The following is a 19288-nucleotide window of genomic DNA, read 5'->3' as shown; positions in this document are numbered from 1 at the left end:
GAGTAATGGTTAAAACAAGATTCTGGTCCAGTTACTTTGATTAAAAAAGAAACTGAAAAACCTGTAGTGCACCGCGTTGGATTACCAGGACACTCGATTGCCAAATCCGGATTCAGGTTGATTTCACTGGTTCCAGTGACAAAGACTCCAGTGCCCGCGGGTGATCGCATGTTTTTAAGGCCGCCAGGGACTTGTGACGTGATATTGGCAGGCTGACAGGTGATGTTGTCGACTATTTCCGGATAATCTAACTCCCAGAAGTGATTTGCATCCTCAACTGAAAAGGGAATAATATTCTGGAAAAATTGATGGTACCAAAATTTGTTTTAAATTAACCCAATGTTACTTATTTCAAGAGATAATGATAACTATTGTTAAAAGGTTAAAAAATAAAACAACAACAAAAACAATAACAGTTCAACAGCTATCCCACCGTTTCCGCGTGACACCTCAGATATGAGATAAAAGGGGAAAAGCGTACGGTTAGATGCCACTTTTTCGGGTATTAAGCTGGTTTGTAAAAAGTTGTACATCACTTTCTTGCAATTTGATTTGTTACGTTAGACAAAGCTTGAAATCTGTTTGGTTCTTGTGCATGAGAAAAGGTTTCTCATTGGCTGGGAAAATGATGCGAGTTGAAGTAAAAAATGGTGCGATTCATAAATAAATCGCACCAATGAGAGCCAAGTTGATTGCAAAGATCACCGGTTTTTATCAAAATGGATGTAATAATCGCTAACAGATATAATATAATACGTATGATGCACGATCCTCGCAGTAGAGAGCGCTATTTATGCAATAGCGAAAATCAGACCTGAAAAAAAAATCAGGTCTGTACGGGATTCGAACCCCTGACCTCTGCGATACTAGTGCAGCGCTCTACCAATTGAGCTAACAAGCCAACTGGAGCAGGCCGTTAAGTTGATTCGTTATAAACCCGTGATGATAAATCAGATCTAATGAATATATGAAGTTCATTTATTCATCACATCTGATTTATCATCACGGGTTTATTACGAATCAACTTAACGGCCTGCTCCAGTTGGCTTGTTAGCTCAATTGGTAGAGCGCTGCACTAGTATCGCAGAGGTCAGTGGTTCGAGTCCCGTACAGACCTGATTTTTTTTTTTCAGGTCTGATTTTCGCTATTGCATAAATAGCGCTCTCTACTGCGAGGATCGTGCATCATACGTATCTATAACCGCAGTTCAAAATATATGAACTTCATATATTCTATCACATATAATATTGAAAGGAGAAATTCCTTTTGATCAATTTGGAGAGTGGAGGGGTTACGATATTCACATCGGGATGTTTTGTCTTGTACTTTTCTACTGGAAAGACTGATTTAATAATTCCAAGATAATGAAACGAAGAAGAAGTTGGAGTAGAGGAAGACTGAGAAAATTACCTTCGACTTCAAATTGCAATTTAAAACAATTTAGCAATTCTGTTTTATCACTTCATGGCTACTTACAATCTGAAACTACAATGGAATTGTTGGGAGAAATTCCTTTTTTGTCACTCCAGGAAGTGAAAGGATCCATGAAAAAGCATATGAATGCATGTACATGTATAGGGATAAGTGCAGAGGGCTCGTATCATTTGGGAATCAAAATATGATACAGCAAAGCTGTTAGCAAAGTTACAAGCACAGCTGTGAAAAAAAATTTAAAGCATCCTAGGGCTAACCCTTTTACTCCCAGAAGTGATTAACCTGTATCTTCTCCTCATGATGTATAAACGTTATCTAACAAACAGGTGATGAGAATACTTGAACTTATCAGGTAGAATTGTTTGTCTTAATCTAACACTGAAGTCTTGTAACTTTCCTACAAGGAAATGTGAAGCTACATGTAAAGGGGGAGGGATTAATAAATCACACAATGGAAGACAATTGAAGCCAAGTCTTGCATTGTGATTGCACTTGTAGAAGACAGAGTGAGTTGACTTTCATCATTTCATTTTTCAGGTTTTTGTTCAAGACAGTAGTGGGTGTGATTTTGCTCTTTTACTTTACATGTGTGATAATAATGTATTCCTCATCAGAAGCAAGGCAGCTTATGATTTATTTACATCCTTGTAAGTACATATACACAGTAATGTAAGGGAAAATTTTATAAAGGAAGTTGATTAAAAACTATTTTCATCGGTGATTTGAAATATGTAATGTATATGATGAAGATGTTGGTTGTTCACAACTTGTTCAGTTGTATGCACAGGGAGGAATTCTTTCAAGCAATATCAAGGCCATTAATTCTTGAGGCTTGGGAATGACAAAACAAAAGCACCAAGTGACTTCATTGCTTGTGTGTAATCTCGCACCTGCGCACAAGAAGTCCCCTCTAGAGATTGGACCTACGTTTTACATAATCCGGCAAGAAAGAAACAGCATCGTAACTTTCTTTAATTTTTTCATTATTTCTTACCACTCCTTTTTATTCCTTCTGGTTGGTTCTTTCTTTTTTTTGTAGCTGTTGTCGTCTTTTTCCTTTTCATTAAACAAATTATACTCGATTCAAAGATTAAGTCTCTTTTGTCGAAGATCTCTGACTCAGAAGACTAATATGGATGAAAGGAGCGAGAAATTCTTTACAGAGCAGAAGGCTCTCAAAGTCACTTTTGGACAAACGTTGGAGCTGAGACGAGTGCTAACTGGTCTCTGGGTTAGTTAAGGAACAAATGAAGACTAACGGGGATCTTTTATTTCAGAGCATACTTCCCAACGACTGAACTTAAAAAGAGTTGTTGTAATACGGCCAGACCACTTGTCAACTTTGAGTGCTTTGTTGAAACAATCTTAAAACTTAATAAATGTTCTCTTCGCAATAAGTATGAGGAAACTCAAATTCAGTGATATGTCATTGTTAACAAGACTAAGAGATAAAGAATGACTCGTATTTCGTCCATTCAGAAAGCTGGATGAGGTTTTTTCAGGAGAATAGATCGCTCCGCTTCAAAGCGTCGGAATTATTCTTTCAAAAGATCTAACTAACGAGGTTGCGCAAAGATTCACCGATCAACATTGCGTAAAGAACATACCGTTCGATGCCAATGTACGAGGCAGAAAAATTGTGTAGATACTTGCACACACCTGACGAAAGAAGAAAATGAAGGGGTTTAAAAACAAAACTTTGTGGTTATAAGCCTAAAATTGAACATCCCAAACACTTACCAACGACCTAAGAATAATCATATTTTCCGTTTCAAATTCTTTTATGGGAAGAATGCTGAAATAGATTACAGAACGCTTAGTATCGTTTTCATTCACTCTAGGTCCAAGGAGGGAATCCATTGTGCCATTAAGATAATTAGTATCCTGTAGTGAATAATTAGTTACGCCATTATTTTTAATTTGTTGTGCCGCTGTGTATTGTTATTCATAAAGAAAATATTTTGAAGACCTCTTGGTTTTAGCATAAAAAGTTCTCTCTAGTGTAAACAGGTTTGCCTTTTCTCTTTATAGTCGGCGCAAAGAGTGAAGTTGTTAAGTAAAATAATTTGGAGAAATGATGATTAGGCATTATCAACCTCTACTTAATTTTTAGTGTTTCAGATAACTATTACTTATAGTCATTTTAATATTCATTTCGTTATTCCAAGACAAAAAGGAGAATTTTTTTCTCTGCAAAATCTGAAACTGAATGTGCCCAATTATACCCCACAATACACTTACCAACAATCATAAGTTGCTTGGAGAATAATTCTCTTTTCTAACAATGGAAGAGAAATTCACAGAAAGAAAGAAATGCACCGGCTAGAACAGTTGAAAATAGGCTTTTTTATCTGGATCAATTATTTTCTATTTTTTTTTTTTTTTTTATTATTTAATCAGAAAATTTGTCTTAACAAGGCAAAGATGCGAGAATCACAGAGAAAAGAAAAAGGTTGCTAGGAACCAAAGGTTCGCTCTCATCTCCATTATTGGGGATCTAGATAAAGGTTAAGCTTTCTTCTTTCCAGAGTTAAATATCAAATTTACTTTCTCTGCTGGAACATCTTAACGCCATGAAAGAAGTCACTCGACTATGGAATATCATGACTTAATGGTACACTACTGAAAAAGTGATGTGCTGCTCAGGAAACGAAGAACAATTATTCAATGTACTCAGAGACTTCGGTACTCCGTGATCTACAATCTTAAACGAAAACGTTGCCAGTTACGTAAGCAACTCGTGATTAGCCTATTCTTTTGTATTCTAATTCCTTCATTAGTCAGCCAAAGGCAACTTTCTACCGCATACAGGCAAACCAACACACCACATTCAACCGATTAACAGAATAGGGTATTGATAAAATGACCCTGTGGCTGTTTTACGACAGTTTCTTGAACCCCTGAAATGTTTCTGGTAGAAAACTGCGATGTTCTCTCAACAAAGTTACTAAAAGATAAGACAAAAAAACCGTGAAACCAAAAACAATTCAACTGGCGTTCTACTAATTGTTTGTTTTGATTTAGAACTAACCTAGATCCAATGGGGTACAAACATCTCATGAACTTGAAGAGCCATTTTAACAAGTGTTCCTTCTAGCTCATGGTTTCTTAATATAAATACTTAACAAATGTATTCAACGTTGGCGTACTTTTCTGTGGAAAAAGATCGAGGATGATGTCTAATGTGGTAAACGAGTGTGTCACTGATGTACTTACCACACTTTAGCGCCTTCTGTGATGTGTAATACGAGACTGACGCAGGTTAACATGAAATTTGACATTATCTTTGCTTTGTTCCTCAATCGTTTATCGGACCCAGTCAGTTCAGATGGGAAAAGAAACTCTTAACCATTTCGTTTTTCATTTTTTATTCTCCATAATCTCCTTTGATCTCAGCGCCTATCACTTAGTAGACATGGTTAAAAAATAGGAAATTTAGCGATGGACATTCCACTGTTTCCGGAACGAATTGGAATATGAAAAGTTGGTTTTTGCGGAGGGAGGAAAACCGGACGACCCGGAGAAAAATCCTCGGAGCAAGGACGAGAACCAACAACAAACTCAACCCACATGTGACGCCAGGTCCGGAAATCAAAACCGAGCCACAGTGGTGGGAGGCGAGCGCTCTCGTCACTGCACCATCTCTACTCCCCGAAAAATGATCTAGTCAGACTTGTCCTTTCCAGTTGCGGTAACGCTACTGCTCACGCATTCGGCAGATAAGGAGATGAGTGAAACAGAGAAAGTTTGACCGCGTCAAAACCTTCGCGTTCGTTAATAACTTTCTTCGCTACATCCCCTTTCTAAGAACGCAGGCAACATTAAATTCAGAATAATTTTTGTGCAAGAAATAGCACGTTTATTTTAAAAATGATTCTAACTACTCAATTGACATCAGGATTTAAAAGTTTACATCCATTTTAAACGACTACCAACAGTGGTAATCTAACATTAATATGAACATGTCTATTAGCCATTTAATAATCTTCTTGTAACACTTTTTTCACTTCAATGTTACCGCTTCCCTCACTGTTTTGCCCTCGCGTCCATTTTTTAAGGCAATTCGCCCCTTAAAATCACGTGTCTTCAGACATCTAACTCGTATCCTGATCTGTGCATCAGTTGGTCCTGACGAATTCCCTGAAAAAGAAATTAAAAAAATCTTAAAAATGATGAAGAAAGAAAAAAAAAGAAATTTACACCAAAAAAATGATATAGTGATACAGAAGTTTACAAGACAAATAAAATAACAAAATATAATAACAAAACAAAGCGAAACGTTTCAATTCAGGTCACCACATTATCTATTTAAAACAAACTGAGGATTCGTCAAAGAGGAAGATTTTTAAGACATCAAGGATATGAAAGAGTTCTTTGATCCATGTCCCAAGAAACAACGTGTACATCGCACATCAAAGCCAGGAAGATTTTCAGAACACTCTTATAAAAACTGCGCTTCTAATTGGAACCGGTTCTATTTCTTTTCTTTCTTTTTTCACGGTGTACAAACCCACGGGCCGAGACGTACATTTGCTAGATTTCGGCGAGTCGTTACAACTCCCAGTAGATTTTTTGGATTTTAAACAATTTAGAATACTAGTGAAGCACAGAGAAAACGTCTGTGCAATGGGTGAAATAAAATAGTTAAAGTAAATTAGACACACGAAAACTTTCTCTAGAAGCAAGCTTGCGGCTTGTATAAATTTCTGGGGAATACCAGGTGAAAAGCTGAAACAACAATTTGTAATATTGAGTTATCGGTACACAGAATAGTCCTTTTTACAGTTGTGGGCTTCGTGGCCAAGTCTTTGAACAGGAGTGAGGCTCAGGGTGACTTTGTTATGATAGAGATGTTGCTGCTTTTCAAATGCAAATTACTTTGTTATCATGCTGAGTAGATACAGGTCTCTATCACAACAGGGTCACCCTTAGCCTCACTCCTGTTCAAAGGCTTGGCCACCAAGCCCACAACTGTAAAAGGGACTATTACATTTTTTGGGAGAAATTTTTCTCCAAACAAGACAAGAAAAAATTCGTATTGATTCTCCTTCGATGTACGTTTTATTTTCACTCCAAGAAATAAACAATAAGCGATAATGCAGTCATTCAGAGGAAAACTCAAGAAAACTATTGTACCTCAACTGTTACCTAAACAAAACTCCACTGTTTGAAAGGCCATAGATAAAAATTGCTAGTTTCACGAGCGCAAGAGTTCCGAGTGTTCACTTAAAAAAAAAAAAGTATTCACCTCAAGATCCCCGGCAGCTTTTGTGATTGGTAGATCATCTTGTGACCATAATGTCCATCTAATTCAATGAATTTGATAGGACCTGCATCAGCTGGCCGCGAGACCTTAGCACTTTCATACAACTAGATCATAGGAAAAACACAAAAATAAATTCAACATTTTACATAACAATAGTGACAACTCTAAATGTTTAGTTTACTTACGCCTATAGGTTCTTAAGAATGCAAAGTCCTTGGCGTATTCCGCCGCAAGTGTTAATGTGCTGGTAAGGGTTACTGTGTTGCCTTAAGGCTAACTCCAAGGGTGAGGGGAATACGTATGAAGTAAAATGAAGAACTGTTACACAAGGTCAACAAACAGCTGGAGGGTGGACAGGCCTAATAATCAGAAACATGAGCAATTCTCCTATTTACCTTAAATGATCTAATGCGCTTAAAAACATGAAAAACAAAGGCGTGCGCACCAAAACCGGTTTGACTGGAGGCAAGACCGGCTTGAGTAGCCCGGAGTTTTGAGCTTTCCGCATTTCAAAGCAACAACAGGATGTCGGTAGAGCCTTTTCCCTTGGAGGGTTAAAAAGAAGAAAAGAAGAAAAGAAGAAAAGGCTCTGCTCGCAGGGTATGAGTTCAGTTTCTCACTCTGGTAAATCCTGTCTCCATTGCTTACCTTTTTTCCTAGTTCAAACGATATGATCTCATCACTTCTATCATGAAGGATTAATATCGGACAATAGACGTCTGCTAACCTAGACAACAAAACAAAAAGATACACTAAATTGTTTGAACCTGGGATTACACGTGATAATGTAGTCTGATCGTTCGGCTGAGTGAAGTCCTGAGGTCTATTGTCGATAGTGGTGACTCCCAAAGGAGCACAGTACAATGAATCTGCAGTAAGGAAAAGCAGAATGACAACTCTATTGACACAAGATTAATTTTGAATAAGACTCAGAGTTCCATTTTAGATCAATATCCTCCGACCACGTAGCAGTATACTTAAACAGGTTTGCAACAAACAATTTTTTTGATTCATAGTTTCGATCAAGAATTTATTTATATAACTGTCGACATGTTTAAGTTCCTACATTATAGGAGGGTATTGCTGAAGCGAATAGTGTGTAAATGATCAACTTTGCATTTTGTCGGTCGCCTAAAACGACAAAAAGGCGCATTACAACATACGTATGCTCGCGTAAACCACTGCACGCGGATTGCAGTTTATACTGTACGCGCGAGTACACGCGATTGAAGCGCGCGTAATTCCATCTACTGTAATTACTGCAGTACATGCAAGCGATACTGTGTGTCGCTAAATTAGAATACAGTATTCGCATTAGCAATGAATGTGCAACAGCGTATCTCTAAGGGATAGTAGTGTGGCTATTACCATTCTGAACGAGGTAACCTAAGAATTACCCACCTCTTATCAGTGCGAAATACTTCTTTGACTTCATCTAGCACGGTCTCATTAAAATATGGAAGGAATCTGAAAGGCTACCATGAAAAAAGTTTTATTTACCAGCACTTGATCAAAAACAAAAAAGGGCAAAAATATTATCCATCTTGATTTTCTCCTCTATCCGAAAAGACTTTGGGGACAATAGAGAAAAATGTAAGATGTCGCTTGAGCCTGATGATTCCTTGCTCAATACCTTACACAAGCAATGACAATATAAATAACGCCTTGTAATCAAAGACCATTTAGAACAAAGATGATGACAAAATAATACTATATCATCCGCCATAATAATATCTTCTTTTTCTAACACACAAACGGCTGTGCATTTCCAAAGATCATTTTCCAGAGACATCCATATTTAAATAAAGGGGGTAAGTTTCTAAAGACGCCGTGGTGCTGCGTCAGTGAGGGTGTGACAATATAATTTGGTTTTATCAACTGAGTTGATAATGTGAATTTGCCACCATAGGAGAGTTTCTAGAGTTGTTGCGAGCGCGAGACCTTTATCAGAGCAAATGTTAAGACAGAAGAGAATGAAACAATGACTAAAATTGTCATAGGTGTTACGGGATGGGAAGAACCACTCAAGTGATGAGCACTGCAATGCACAAAAACACTTGCATTCCTCCTTAAAGGCCACCTAAATAACCCTTACGCTCCCAAGATCTCCTTATCGATCCTCCCACACACTGCCTCTCAAACATTTGTTATAATTTTACCGCTTGAGAATTTGGTGTCAAATTAACAAATTCCATCGCTGACATTTCCTTTTTTTTTTCATCACCTTTCTGCTCAAATTGTATTTTATAATCCAATTAGGAAATTACTGTTTGGTCTTTTTAGGGAGGGAAAAGGTTCAACAGTGCACTTAATTCCAGACAAACCCTCAGCCCTTGTATGGCACAAATGGCCACGAAAACTTCAGGCACGCTTTTTCACTTTTGCCAGAGGTTTCAAAACTTACTATAGTTATTGGATGGTGGACTGCTCCATCCCAAATATTGTTAAAAGGTGCTTCAAGAATGACTCCTAATGGTGGAGAACCTGTAAGAAACAACACCTTATATTGTATATTGTATACTGTACCATTGTGTACTATATATTCTCAGCAGTGTTATTCCACCTTTATATATACTATACATAATTATATACTATAATCAACGTTTTGTCCATGTCAGTGAAACTCTATCATTGTAGGAACTTCTTGCATCAGCTCATAACATGACTTTTTTGTGTGTTCAAAATCACATACATGGCTAAAGGTAAAGAATCTGATCCTACCAACGTGTCGGCCAACGCATCGGCCGACAGTTGACCTACAGTCGGTAGACTGTCGACCAACTGTTGGCCGACGCGTTGGTAGGATCGGATCTCCTTAATCTGCTTGTGCATGGGAACTTCACTCTGAAACTTAAACAGTCCAAAATACTGTAAGTAAATCTTAACACTGCGGGAATGTGGTCCTTCTTTCCAGGAAATCAAGATTAATACACCTGTAGATTTTGTGACTGCACAAGAGAACAGATTCTAAAGGGAAGTCCCTTGCAAAGAATGAAGGCTGCTTTATATTTAAAATCAAGGATCCCCGTGACATAGGGTATTAACATGGCATAAACTCTACGCTTTTCCACCAGTTACAGTGTTTATTGTGGACTAACCTTCTTCACATAAAGCTTTTGCAACTCCACCAGCTACTCTAAAATAAAAAATACACAAGATGAAACAACACAAATGAATGTGACGTGGTACGATGTGCATGTAAGTTCTCACCTATTGAACTAATAACTGATAGTGCCTTACAAGAAACACTCCTACAAAAACTTTGTCTCAGCAAATCTAAGTTGCTGGTAAAACCTTGGTGGCCCAACAGGAATATTCATCAGCCCTAGGAATCGCACAGCACTTCAATCCTGCACTGGTAGTTGCTAAAAGCTTTTTCAAACACCAATATGCTGTCTGAAGTTACATTTACCTTGCTGGGACAACTTAGTACTCTAAAGCACAAGCAGAGCAATTTTTACTCTGTAAGAGTATTACAACCAGTAGTTCCTCTTACCCTGAACCTAAGGAGTGACCCCAAATGTACAAAGGTGCCTCAGGACTTTGTGACCTTATCCACTTCCAAGCAGCAAGACCATCCTCAATGAGTCCTAACAGTAAACACTTTTGATTAACAAACAGGTATGCTGTTCTATTCAACTCAAATGGATGTTGATATTGTCATCTATCAGGACCATTCTATTTAAAGATTTACTGCCTGTTATTGAATGATCAAAAGTAATCTTGAAAAGTGACTAATTTCTTTCTTAACAACAGTCTTCTAATTAAAAACCCTACAGTATAAAGTAGAAATGTTTTACTATACTAAGAACTGATCTACCATGATAGCAGTGATGCAATTTCATATCTCAATTTTAACAATACCATTTTCAGATGGCTTTCCTTCAGAGTCACCAAAACCTATCAAAAATAACCAAAAGAAATGTTTCCATCATCAGTAAAAAGAAAAAACTATTCATAGAAATTAAAAGTAACAAAAAAAAAAAGGCGGCAAAGTACATGTAGCTGAGTACCACTATGATTCTTTGTACTGAAGTGCTGTTGTAATATTTTGATTTACCCTGTACACACAGCAGAGGATACATGCATCTTCACTGTAAACAACTCTGCTACTGCATCAGATTGAGAGCAAAACTACTCAGCTGATCATGGAGAAAATTTGGTACAGATAGATTGCCATAAAAATTTCTTTGAAAAGTTGACATTCTGAATATTTTTCATCAAGTATATTCAGGGAAAAATGTTCCATTAAAGCCTGCTTCTCTAACAAATTGTGTTTTCAACATTCCCTCTCATGCAGATAACAAACTATTTATTAAGACACAATTTTTTTCAAAATCCTCCACCTTAAGTGATCCACAATTCTCATACATGCACACACATCTAAACCTGCATTTTATTGGATTGTGACAATTAATTTTGTCAAACCATAAAATCAAATGCCAAAACAAAACTGTACCTCTATAGTCAATTGTTACCACATGATAACCAATGGAAGTCAACAACTGCAGGGACATAGACAATCAAACAAAACAAAAAACTTAGTGTTACATTATTAAGACATAACATTGCAAAAAATTTACAAGGTATCTTTTTTTCAATATAAATCAGGAGAGCTGTAAATGAAATTAAAAAAAACTTTGGTATTTGTGTGGTTTTAAGAGTGTGTTTTAAAAAAGTCATTTATTTTGTGATTTTAGTAATACATGTATGTCAATCATAACAACCTTATAAAGTCCTACTCTGTGACCAGTCCCTCTGAAAGGAAAAAAATGTAATTATCAAGTATATTGAATATTTATTTCAGGTACACATATGTGTACTAGATCAAAGACTTTACAAACAAAACAACAAAAAAACAATGGTTGATGGTCAAGTACTGTTGCAATCATTCAATCAGTTATGAAACTGAACACACAAAAAAGGAAAACATTATTGTACCACTTCAGATACTAAAGCAATAAATATATCTTATTGAATGTTTTGTTGAGTAGTGTTGCTGCATATTTTAACAAGTTGTGCCCAATATAAAAATAAAAATTGCTGGCTCTATAACCTAATTTAGAATCTGCTTGGAAACTGAATTAACCAATCAGACAATGTGTACTATGTTCATTTACACATAATTATGTTATAGAGTAGTTTGGTACTACAAAATTCATTTTCTCATATGATAAGTAAACTACTCTGTGCGAAACAACTGAGGTTTCTTCCCCTTAACAATCACACCCCAAAAACTGGAATCGGATACCCCAAAATGGTGATAAAACATCTCACATTAATTTTCAAAATCTCCTTCAGAAAATTTTAGTCAATAAAATAATAAAGTTCTGGACCCGGTTGTTCAAAGGATGGATAAATTTATCCACTGGATAATCTTATCTGGTGGATAAGAAGGCTATCCACTGGATAATCATCCAGCGGATAAAAAGTTGTTGCAGAAAGCACGGATAGCGAGGCGTATAACTATCCAATGGATAACTCGCTATCCAGGCAGTTGCCATGGTTATAACCCAGGCGTTGCACTAACTGTTCGCTCGCGCGTGCTGGTGGTGAGACAACATGGCAGAAAATGTAGCTCCTTTTCCCTGGCAAAGTGCACTAGAAAGCTGAACTTTACACCTGCCGAATGTGCAGTTATTTTTGAAGAGGTGGAAGAAAATATGGACATTACTAAGAGAAAATTTTTCTTGACACTTTCAAACAAAAACCAAACTTGAATATGGGAGGAATTAAGGACTTGCATTACTGCAGGAACAGCACAGTTGCAATTTGTTTGGGGTGCGATATCGTTGGCAACAAGGCCAACAATGTATTGTATCGTCTCTTGTCCAAAACGATACTTGGATCTCAATTCAGCGTCTGTATATGTTTCTAACGGATCGAGCTGGCAGCGATAAATTCTTCTCTTTTTTCAATGTTGATTTTCAGGCAGGTTACAGCAAAGATGTAACTGTCGGGCAGCCATTTTGTTTGTGTTTATCCAGTGGATAAAAATTTATACTGCCTACCTAACCATGGATAAATTTATCTGCTGGATAGGTAGTGGACAGTGCTATCCATGCTTTGAACAACCGATATGATGCCATGGATAAAATTTATACGCTGGATAGTGATTTATCCAACAGATAAGAAGTTATCCATCCTGTGAACAACTGGGGCCTGCATTCTTTCACTGATCTATTACGTGTACATGAAAATTTACCAACAATGTACTAACCTTGTAAAACCATTGCCATGAAAATAGAGAAATACTGGGCTTCCATCACTGAGGTGGGAATGCTTGTCAGTTTTGGCATCTTGAGCCTTATCAGCATTTTGACTAAGAATATTCCTAAAATATACAACAACAACAAAAACAAATGAAAGCATAATCATAGACCACCCATATTCTTCTATTCAGCATTAGTAGTAGACCTTATCAACAATAATTTCTAATTGAAACCTGCTGTTGATTGAGAAATAACAGCTTTTACTTTTCTTGTGTTATCAACTCCTAATTTCTGGAAAAGTCTGCATTACACTGTCTCAAGGGAACACCACTGAATAAAAGTAATGCAGGCACACTCACTGTAGAACATTATGAAAAAAGCAGTTCTGCTGAAAGAAACTGCTAATTCTTTAGGTCAGGTTACAGTCATTATTCCCTTTCCTGCCACTACAAGATGTTTAGAGAAAATATTTCTTTCTTACAGTAAAAGAATTTTCCCTCAATCTGGATTAGATTGTATTGCCTTAAACTGGTTTGAAGCCATGTACATGATTACAGCCAAATCTACACAACTTTAAGTTGGTGCAAGTGTGTCCCAACACTGATACAACAACACCTATATTCATCCCATTTCCCCTTCCATGTGCCATGTGATAAGTTTTGCAGAAAAGACTGGCTAAATACTTGTCAATGCTACTACAAAATTCTACAGCTATGTTGAATTAAAGTATAAAATATCTTTTCACCCTGTGAATATCATGAACTGTATAACTTGATTAAAACAAAGAAAACAACAACAAATCAACAACAACAAACAAAACAAAACAAAAAGAAACAAAACAAAAAATCTTACCATGCTCCTAGTTTACCAGCAGGACCAGATATATAAAAATGTACAGTACTATCAGGTAAACCAAATGAACTAGGATCAGCTAAATTTTCAAATGGACTCTTCCCTGGGTGACAAAAGAGGAAAAAGAAAGTTACCAGTACTACAGAAAAAAAAAAAAACATATCATGCACAATTCCTTGAATCAAGAGATCTCTACCTTTATTTGTATGTAATCCCACTGTACAAGTATACTGTACAAGACCAAATAGAACAAACCTTGGTCATTACAAAAGCAGTTCTGATGTAAATCTTAACATTTCTATTTGTACCTCAACATCTCATAACCCTTAACCTTCCAGAAGTGATCAACAAGTAACTCCTCCCTAAATAAAGCCACACATTATCCAGCCAACAAAAACTTATCAAATATATACAAATTTATCGAATGAAGTCTTACACTGCTGTAAAAAGTAAAATATTTCACAAATCCAAGCTTTCCCCTGATGATGCCGTTGATAGGCAAAAGCTGGGATTTGTGAAACATTTTACTTTTTACAGCAGTGCAAGGCTTCATTCGATTAATTTGTATGTATTTCAACAATGCCGCTGAAGGACAACATGAACAGATTATAAAAACTTATCAGGTAAACATTGCAGCAGCTGGTGGGAAAATCAAAATCAGATCCCAGCAGTTAATGGGTTACAGTGAAGTCACTTCAGCAGATTCATATGGTTCATTTACATGTTGTATAAAAAAGTTAATGGCATTATATTGAGTTTGATTGGCCTTGATATTGCTTGAAAGAATTCCTCCCTGTGCATACAACTGAACAAGTTGTGAACAAGCAACATCTTCATCATATACATTACATATTTCAAATCACCGATGAAAATAGTTTTTAATCAACTTCCTTTATAAAATTTTCCCTTACATTACTGTGTATATGTACTTACAAGGATGTAAATAAATCATAAGCTGCCTTGCTTCTGATGAGGAATACATTATTATCACACATGTAAAGTAAAAGAGCAAAATCACACCCACTACTGTCTTGAACAAAAACCTGAAAAATGAAATGATGAAAGTCAACTCACTCTGTCTTCTACAAGTGCAATCACAATGCAAGACTTGGCTTCAATTGTCTTCCATTGTGTGATTTATTAATCCCTCCCCCTTTACATGTAGCTTCACATTTCCTTGTAGGAAAGTTACAAGACTTCAGTGTTAGATTAAGACAAACAATTCTACCTGATAAGTTCAAGTATTCTCATCACCTGTTTGTTAGATAACATTTATACATCATGAGGAGAAGATACAGGTTAATCACTTCTGGGAGTAAAAGGGTTAGCCCTAGGATGCTTTAAATTTTTTTTCACAGCTGTGCTTGTAACTTTGCTAACAGCTTTGCTGTATCATAGTTTGATTCCCAAATGATACGAGCCCTCTGCACTTATCCCTATACATGTACATGCATTCATATGCTTTTTCATGGATCCTTTCACTTCCTGGAGTGACAAAAAAGGAATTTCTCCCAACAATTCCATTGTAGTTTCAAGCAGAGAAGTGTTGCAAAGATAGAAACATATCGATTGTGGTTAAATAACATGAAATGAAATAACATGAAATGAAATTTAATGTCTACAAGAAGCAGATGCTGTCGAGAATTGAAATTTAGATCACAGGAATGAGAGAGTTAGATGCAATCAAAGCAAAATTAAAGTTTTAATCTTGGATAATCATAACAGTTACCTTATCCCTTAAACACTCAGCCCTGCAGTGGCAGGTAAAATATTGAAGGGTGCCCCTATCATATAAAAACACTCTTTTTAAGTACTGTGTTAGACCTCAACTGTTAATCAGACTTTGATATTTACAATCTTGTAAGTTATAACATACCACATCAATGCAGATAATACTAGCTTGCATCTCTCACACTGCGAAAACAAACCCTCTCTCCCCCCTTGTTCCCTTTCGAGTCTAGCTGAGAACAAATGTTCAAATTGTTACCTGTGTAACACTGGAGACTCTACTTATTAAGTTAATCTTTCGCTCACTTTTAGATTAATTATATTACATCGTAAACCATTTTGTTGTTATCATTATTGAATTTATAAACAAATTTAATATTTTAACATTATTAATGAAATTTTTATAGTAAATATTCTGAGATACAATGAATATATGAAGTTCATATATTTTTGAACTGCGGTATTAGATACGTATGATGGATGATCCTCGCAGTAGATAGCGCTATTTAGGCAATAGCAAAAATCAGACCTGAAAAAAATCAGGCCTGTACGGGATTCAAACCACTGACCTCTGCGATACTAGTGCAGCGCTCTACCAATTGAGCTAACAAGCCAACTGGGAGCAGGCCGTCAAGTTGATTCGTAATAAACCCGTGAAAGTGATAAATGAGATACAATGAATATATGAAGTTCATATATTTTTTTTTCATATATTTTCCATATTTTTTTTTCATATATTTTTTTTTTCATCTTCCCGTTTCATGCCCGAATGTAAGAAAAACTCATGCATTACATGCATGTAAACCAGCTTTTCCACCATCACAAAAAAAAATATATATATATATATGAACTTCATATATTCACTGTATCTCATTTATCACTTTCACGGGTTTATTACGAATCAACTTGACGGCCTGCTCTCAGTTGGCTTGTTAGCTCAATTGGTAGAGTGCTGCACTAGTATCGCAGAGGTCAGTGGTTCGAATCCCGTACAGGCCTGATTTTTTTCAGGTCTGATTTTCGCTATTGCCTAAATAGCACTATCTACTGCGAGGATCGTCCATCATACGTAGTAAATATTCTGCTATAAATATTATCAAATGTAACCTTAAGCTTTATATAGATTTTATTAATTAGGTGTCCCTGATTAGCAGACCACTTGTGGTCAGCTAGAAGAGTTTGGCACATTAATAAAGTTGATTGTATTGTTCTTGGTAAGAGGGCAACAAAGGGAGGGTCTCAATCCCGTTTCATGCCCGAATGTAAGAAAAACTCATGCATTACATGCATGTAAACCAGCTTTTCCACCATCACAAATTTAAAGGGAAAACTCCAATCTCTCCTTAACTGTAAAATTCACGCATTACGTCCTCATTTTGGGTTTAATCACACGTCACGTCTAAACCCTTTGCCACCCTCTGGCAAGTTTTGAATGAGCCAGTTGCGAGCTTGAAATGTTAACCTGTTTTCCTTCTTTAACTGACACCACTATAACAGTACTTTTACAAATTCCAAACCACTCCAGTGGGCAACCCTTTCTCCAACTATCATCTTTGGATTTGCCAAGACCCATTTCAAAGCACTAGTAATACTAACTATGGATACATGCAATTACTGACACGCAAAGCTATTGAACTTACCAAACTAATGCAACGATTCCATGCAGCAGCGAAGACACCAGACCCCTGTGGGTTCAAAGAAACATCTGATGTCGAACATACTTAACCTGTTCGAAGCAAATAGCTTGTTCTTTCGCCTGAAGCTGAATGCAAAAAAGTTGTATTATCAAACACTTACCTTTCGAGTTCTCTCCTTTCGAAGCCCTCCTTCGGTTTATTGTCCTCATCTTCCTGACTAGATGATGAAGTTTTCGCTCTCCGTCTTATTTCTTCAAACATTCTCTTTCTATAAATAGTGGCTTCTAACGATGCTCTAACTACAGTCGACGATGTTTTCATAACAGCATCGACCACTTTCATAAATGGCTGCTGGATTAATATTCTTTTGTTTAAATTTAAAATAGCCCTTCTGGCCTCGCTTGAGATAATTTATTCTATTGAATTTTGTACTTGAAAACGAGGCCAGAAGGGCTAATTTAAATTTAAACAAAACAATATTAATCCGGCAGCCATTTATGAACTGGTCTATGAGAATCTGAGAAGCACACATTTGTGGGTAAAGCATTCATGTTAGGTCCATATCATGTCCCAATAACTAATACATGTTAATACTGAGTATTAGTATAATTTCAGAGCTGAACAAAGAGTTTCCAGCAATCTGATTGGTCGAGCGGTTCCTTATATGACGCTATATAAACCGCTCCGCGCGGTTTATATAAAATGTTAAACTAAAATGTTAATAAATGTTACTAAAATGTTATGATTTTAGAAATTTCTCTGTTGTTCAGCTCTGAAATTATACTAAAACAATTATTCGCCTCAGGTTCGGTGAATATTGTCAAATAATCCCCTCGACTTCGTCTCGGGGATTAATTGCCGATGTTCACCTCGCCTTCGGCGAGTAATTGTTAATTATAACCTTCATGTATGTTGCAAGATATGTCCTATGTAACCTTATTCTATCAGTCACCTTTATTCTACCTCACTAATCCCCATCTACCCTAATTTACCCATGGATCTACTACCTTTACCCCCATATACCCTTGATTAACCATCTTCTACCGCGTTAACCCTCATCTACCTTAGTTAACCTATGTTCTACCAAGTTCACCCTCATCTACCCTAGGTAACCCATGTTCTACCACGTTTACCCCCATCTACCCTAGGTAAACCATGTTCTACTACGTTTACCCGCATCTACCCTAGGTAACCTATGTTCTACCACGTTTACCCGCATCTACTCTAGTTAAGCCATGTTCTACCACGTTCACCCTCATCTACCTTAGGTAACCCATATTCTACCACATTTATCCACTTCTACCCTAGGTAAATCATGTTCTACTACGTTTACCCGCATCTACCCTAGGTAAACTATGTTCTACCAAGTTTACCCGCATCTACCCTGGTTAAGCCATGTTCTACCACGTTCACCCTCATCTGCCCTACGTAACCCATGTTCTACTCCGTTTACCCTAATCTACCCTAAGTTAGCCATGTTCTACCACGTTCACCCTCATCTAACCTAGGTAACCCTCATCTGACCTTTGGCACAGTAATTTCTCGCAATTATCGGGTCGATTGCATTTCGCCAATTTTTCTTTTAATTTGCCTTCCTCTAACTTAGAACCCCATCGCTTATTGACATTATCCGCCATTTTGTGAGCGACTTTTGGGTCAGTTTGCTCGTCCGACTCAAAGTCTTCAGCAATTTCATTCAGCAATGCGTCAGAGCTGCCCAGTTTTGGCGGGTCGCCATTGGGCGGGAAATTAAGTTCCTCAAAATATGACTTCTCAGGGTCTGAATCCCCACTATCACTCCTGCTATTAGTTGTAGGAGATGTTCTCCTCCTTTTTAATGGTGTAGCATGGTCTTCTGGTGCGCCAGCTAACCGTTTCATTGCGTTTTTCATGGACAACATGGTAGAACTCATTTGGGTCATGGCTGACAATACATCAGCAAGCACTTTGCCTGTACTCCGGTGCGAAGAATTTGCTGTCTCGTTTTCTTCAGAAAGTAAGTTTTCTTCTTCTACCGGTGAAAGGGGGTCCCTTCCACTCATATTATCGGCAGTCATCTAGTTTTCTCAGTGTTCAGCAAAAACCGTCCGACCTTCCAAAAAGGATCGTACACAACTGATCTTCCCCGGCTCGTGCGCCTTCTCACGTGACTCCGCAG

The 19288-nt window shown here is 37.1% G+C and overlaps 1 protein-coding gene across 1 annotated transcript; it reads right to left on the bottom strand.

The window, feature by feature from the left end:
* Window positions 1-5271: 5271 nt before the first annotated feature.
* LOC111327486 (lysophosphatidylserine lipase ABHD12) lies at window positions 5272-17508 on the bottom strand. The gene is made up of 15 exons (XM_088724399.1): window positions 17291-17508; window positions 17134-17178; window positions 14699-14808; window positions 13766-13868; window positions 12922-13035; window positions 11429-11459; window positions 11161-11206; window positions 10566-10601; window positions 10198-10291; window positions 9800-9837; window positions 9106-9185; window positions 8103-8176; window positions 7350-7428; window positions 6684-6805; window positions 5272-5575 (listed from the first exon to the last, which is right to left on the bottom strand). The coding sequence occupies exons 1-15, from the start codon at window positions 17470-17472 to the stop codon at window positions 5554-5556; spliced, it is 1176 nt and encodes a 391-aa protein (XP_088580525.1). The 5' UTR covers window positions 17473-17508; the 3' UTR covers window positions 5272-5553.
* Between the last annotated feature and the right edge of the window lie 1780 nt (window positions 17509-19288).

This window comes from Stylophora pistillata, chromosome 6 (assembly GCF_964205215.1).
Source record: "Stylophora pistillata chromosome 6, jaStyPist1.2, whole genome shotgun sequence".
Taxonomy (NCBI): Eukaryota; Metazoa; Cnidaria; class Anthozoa; order Scleractinia; family Pocilloporidae; genus Stylophora; species Stylophora pistillata.
The sequence above is the reverse complement of the archived record's forward strand: the minus strand, read 5'-3'. Positions and strand labels throughout refer to the sequence as shown.

Coding starts and splice junctions, on each gene's coding strand:
- LOC111327486 (XM_088724399.1), bottom strand. CDS start 17,472: ATGAAAGTGGTCGATGCTGTTATGAAAACATCGTCGACTGTAGTTAGA. Junction 10,602..11,160: donor GGTAACAATTGACTATAGAG/GTACAGTTTTGT, acceptor TATTTTTGATAG/GTTTTGGTGACTCTGAAGGA. Junction 6,806..7,349: donor CGTTTGAACTAGGAAAAAAG/GTAAGCAATGGA, acceptor CCTATGATCTAG/TTGTATGAAAGTGCTAAGGT.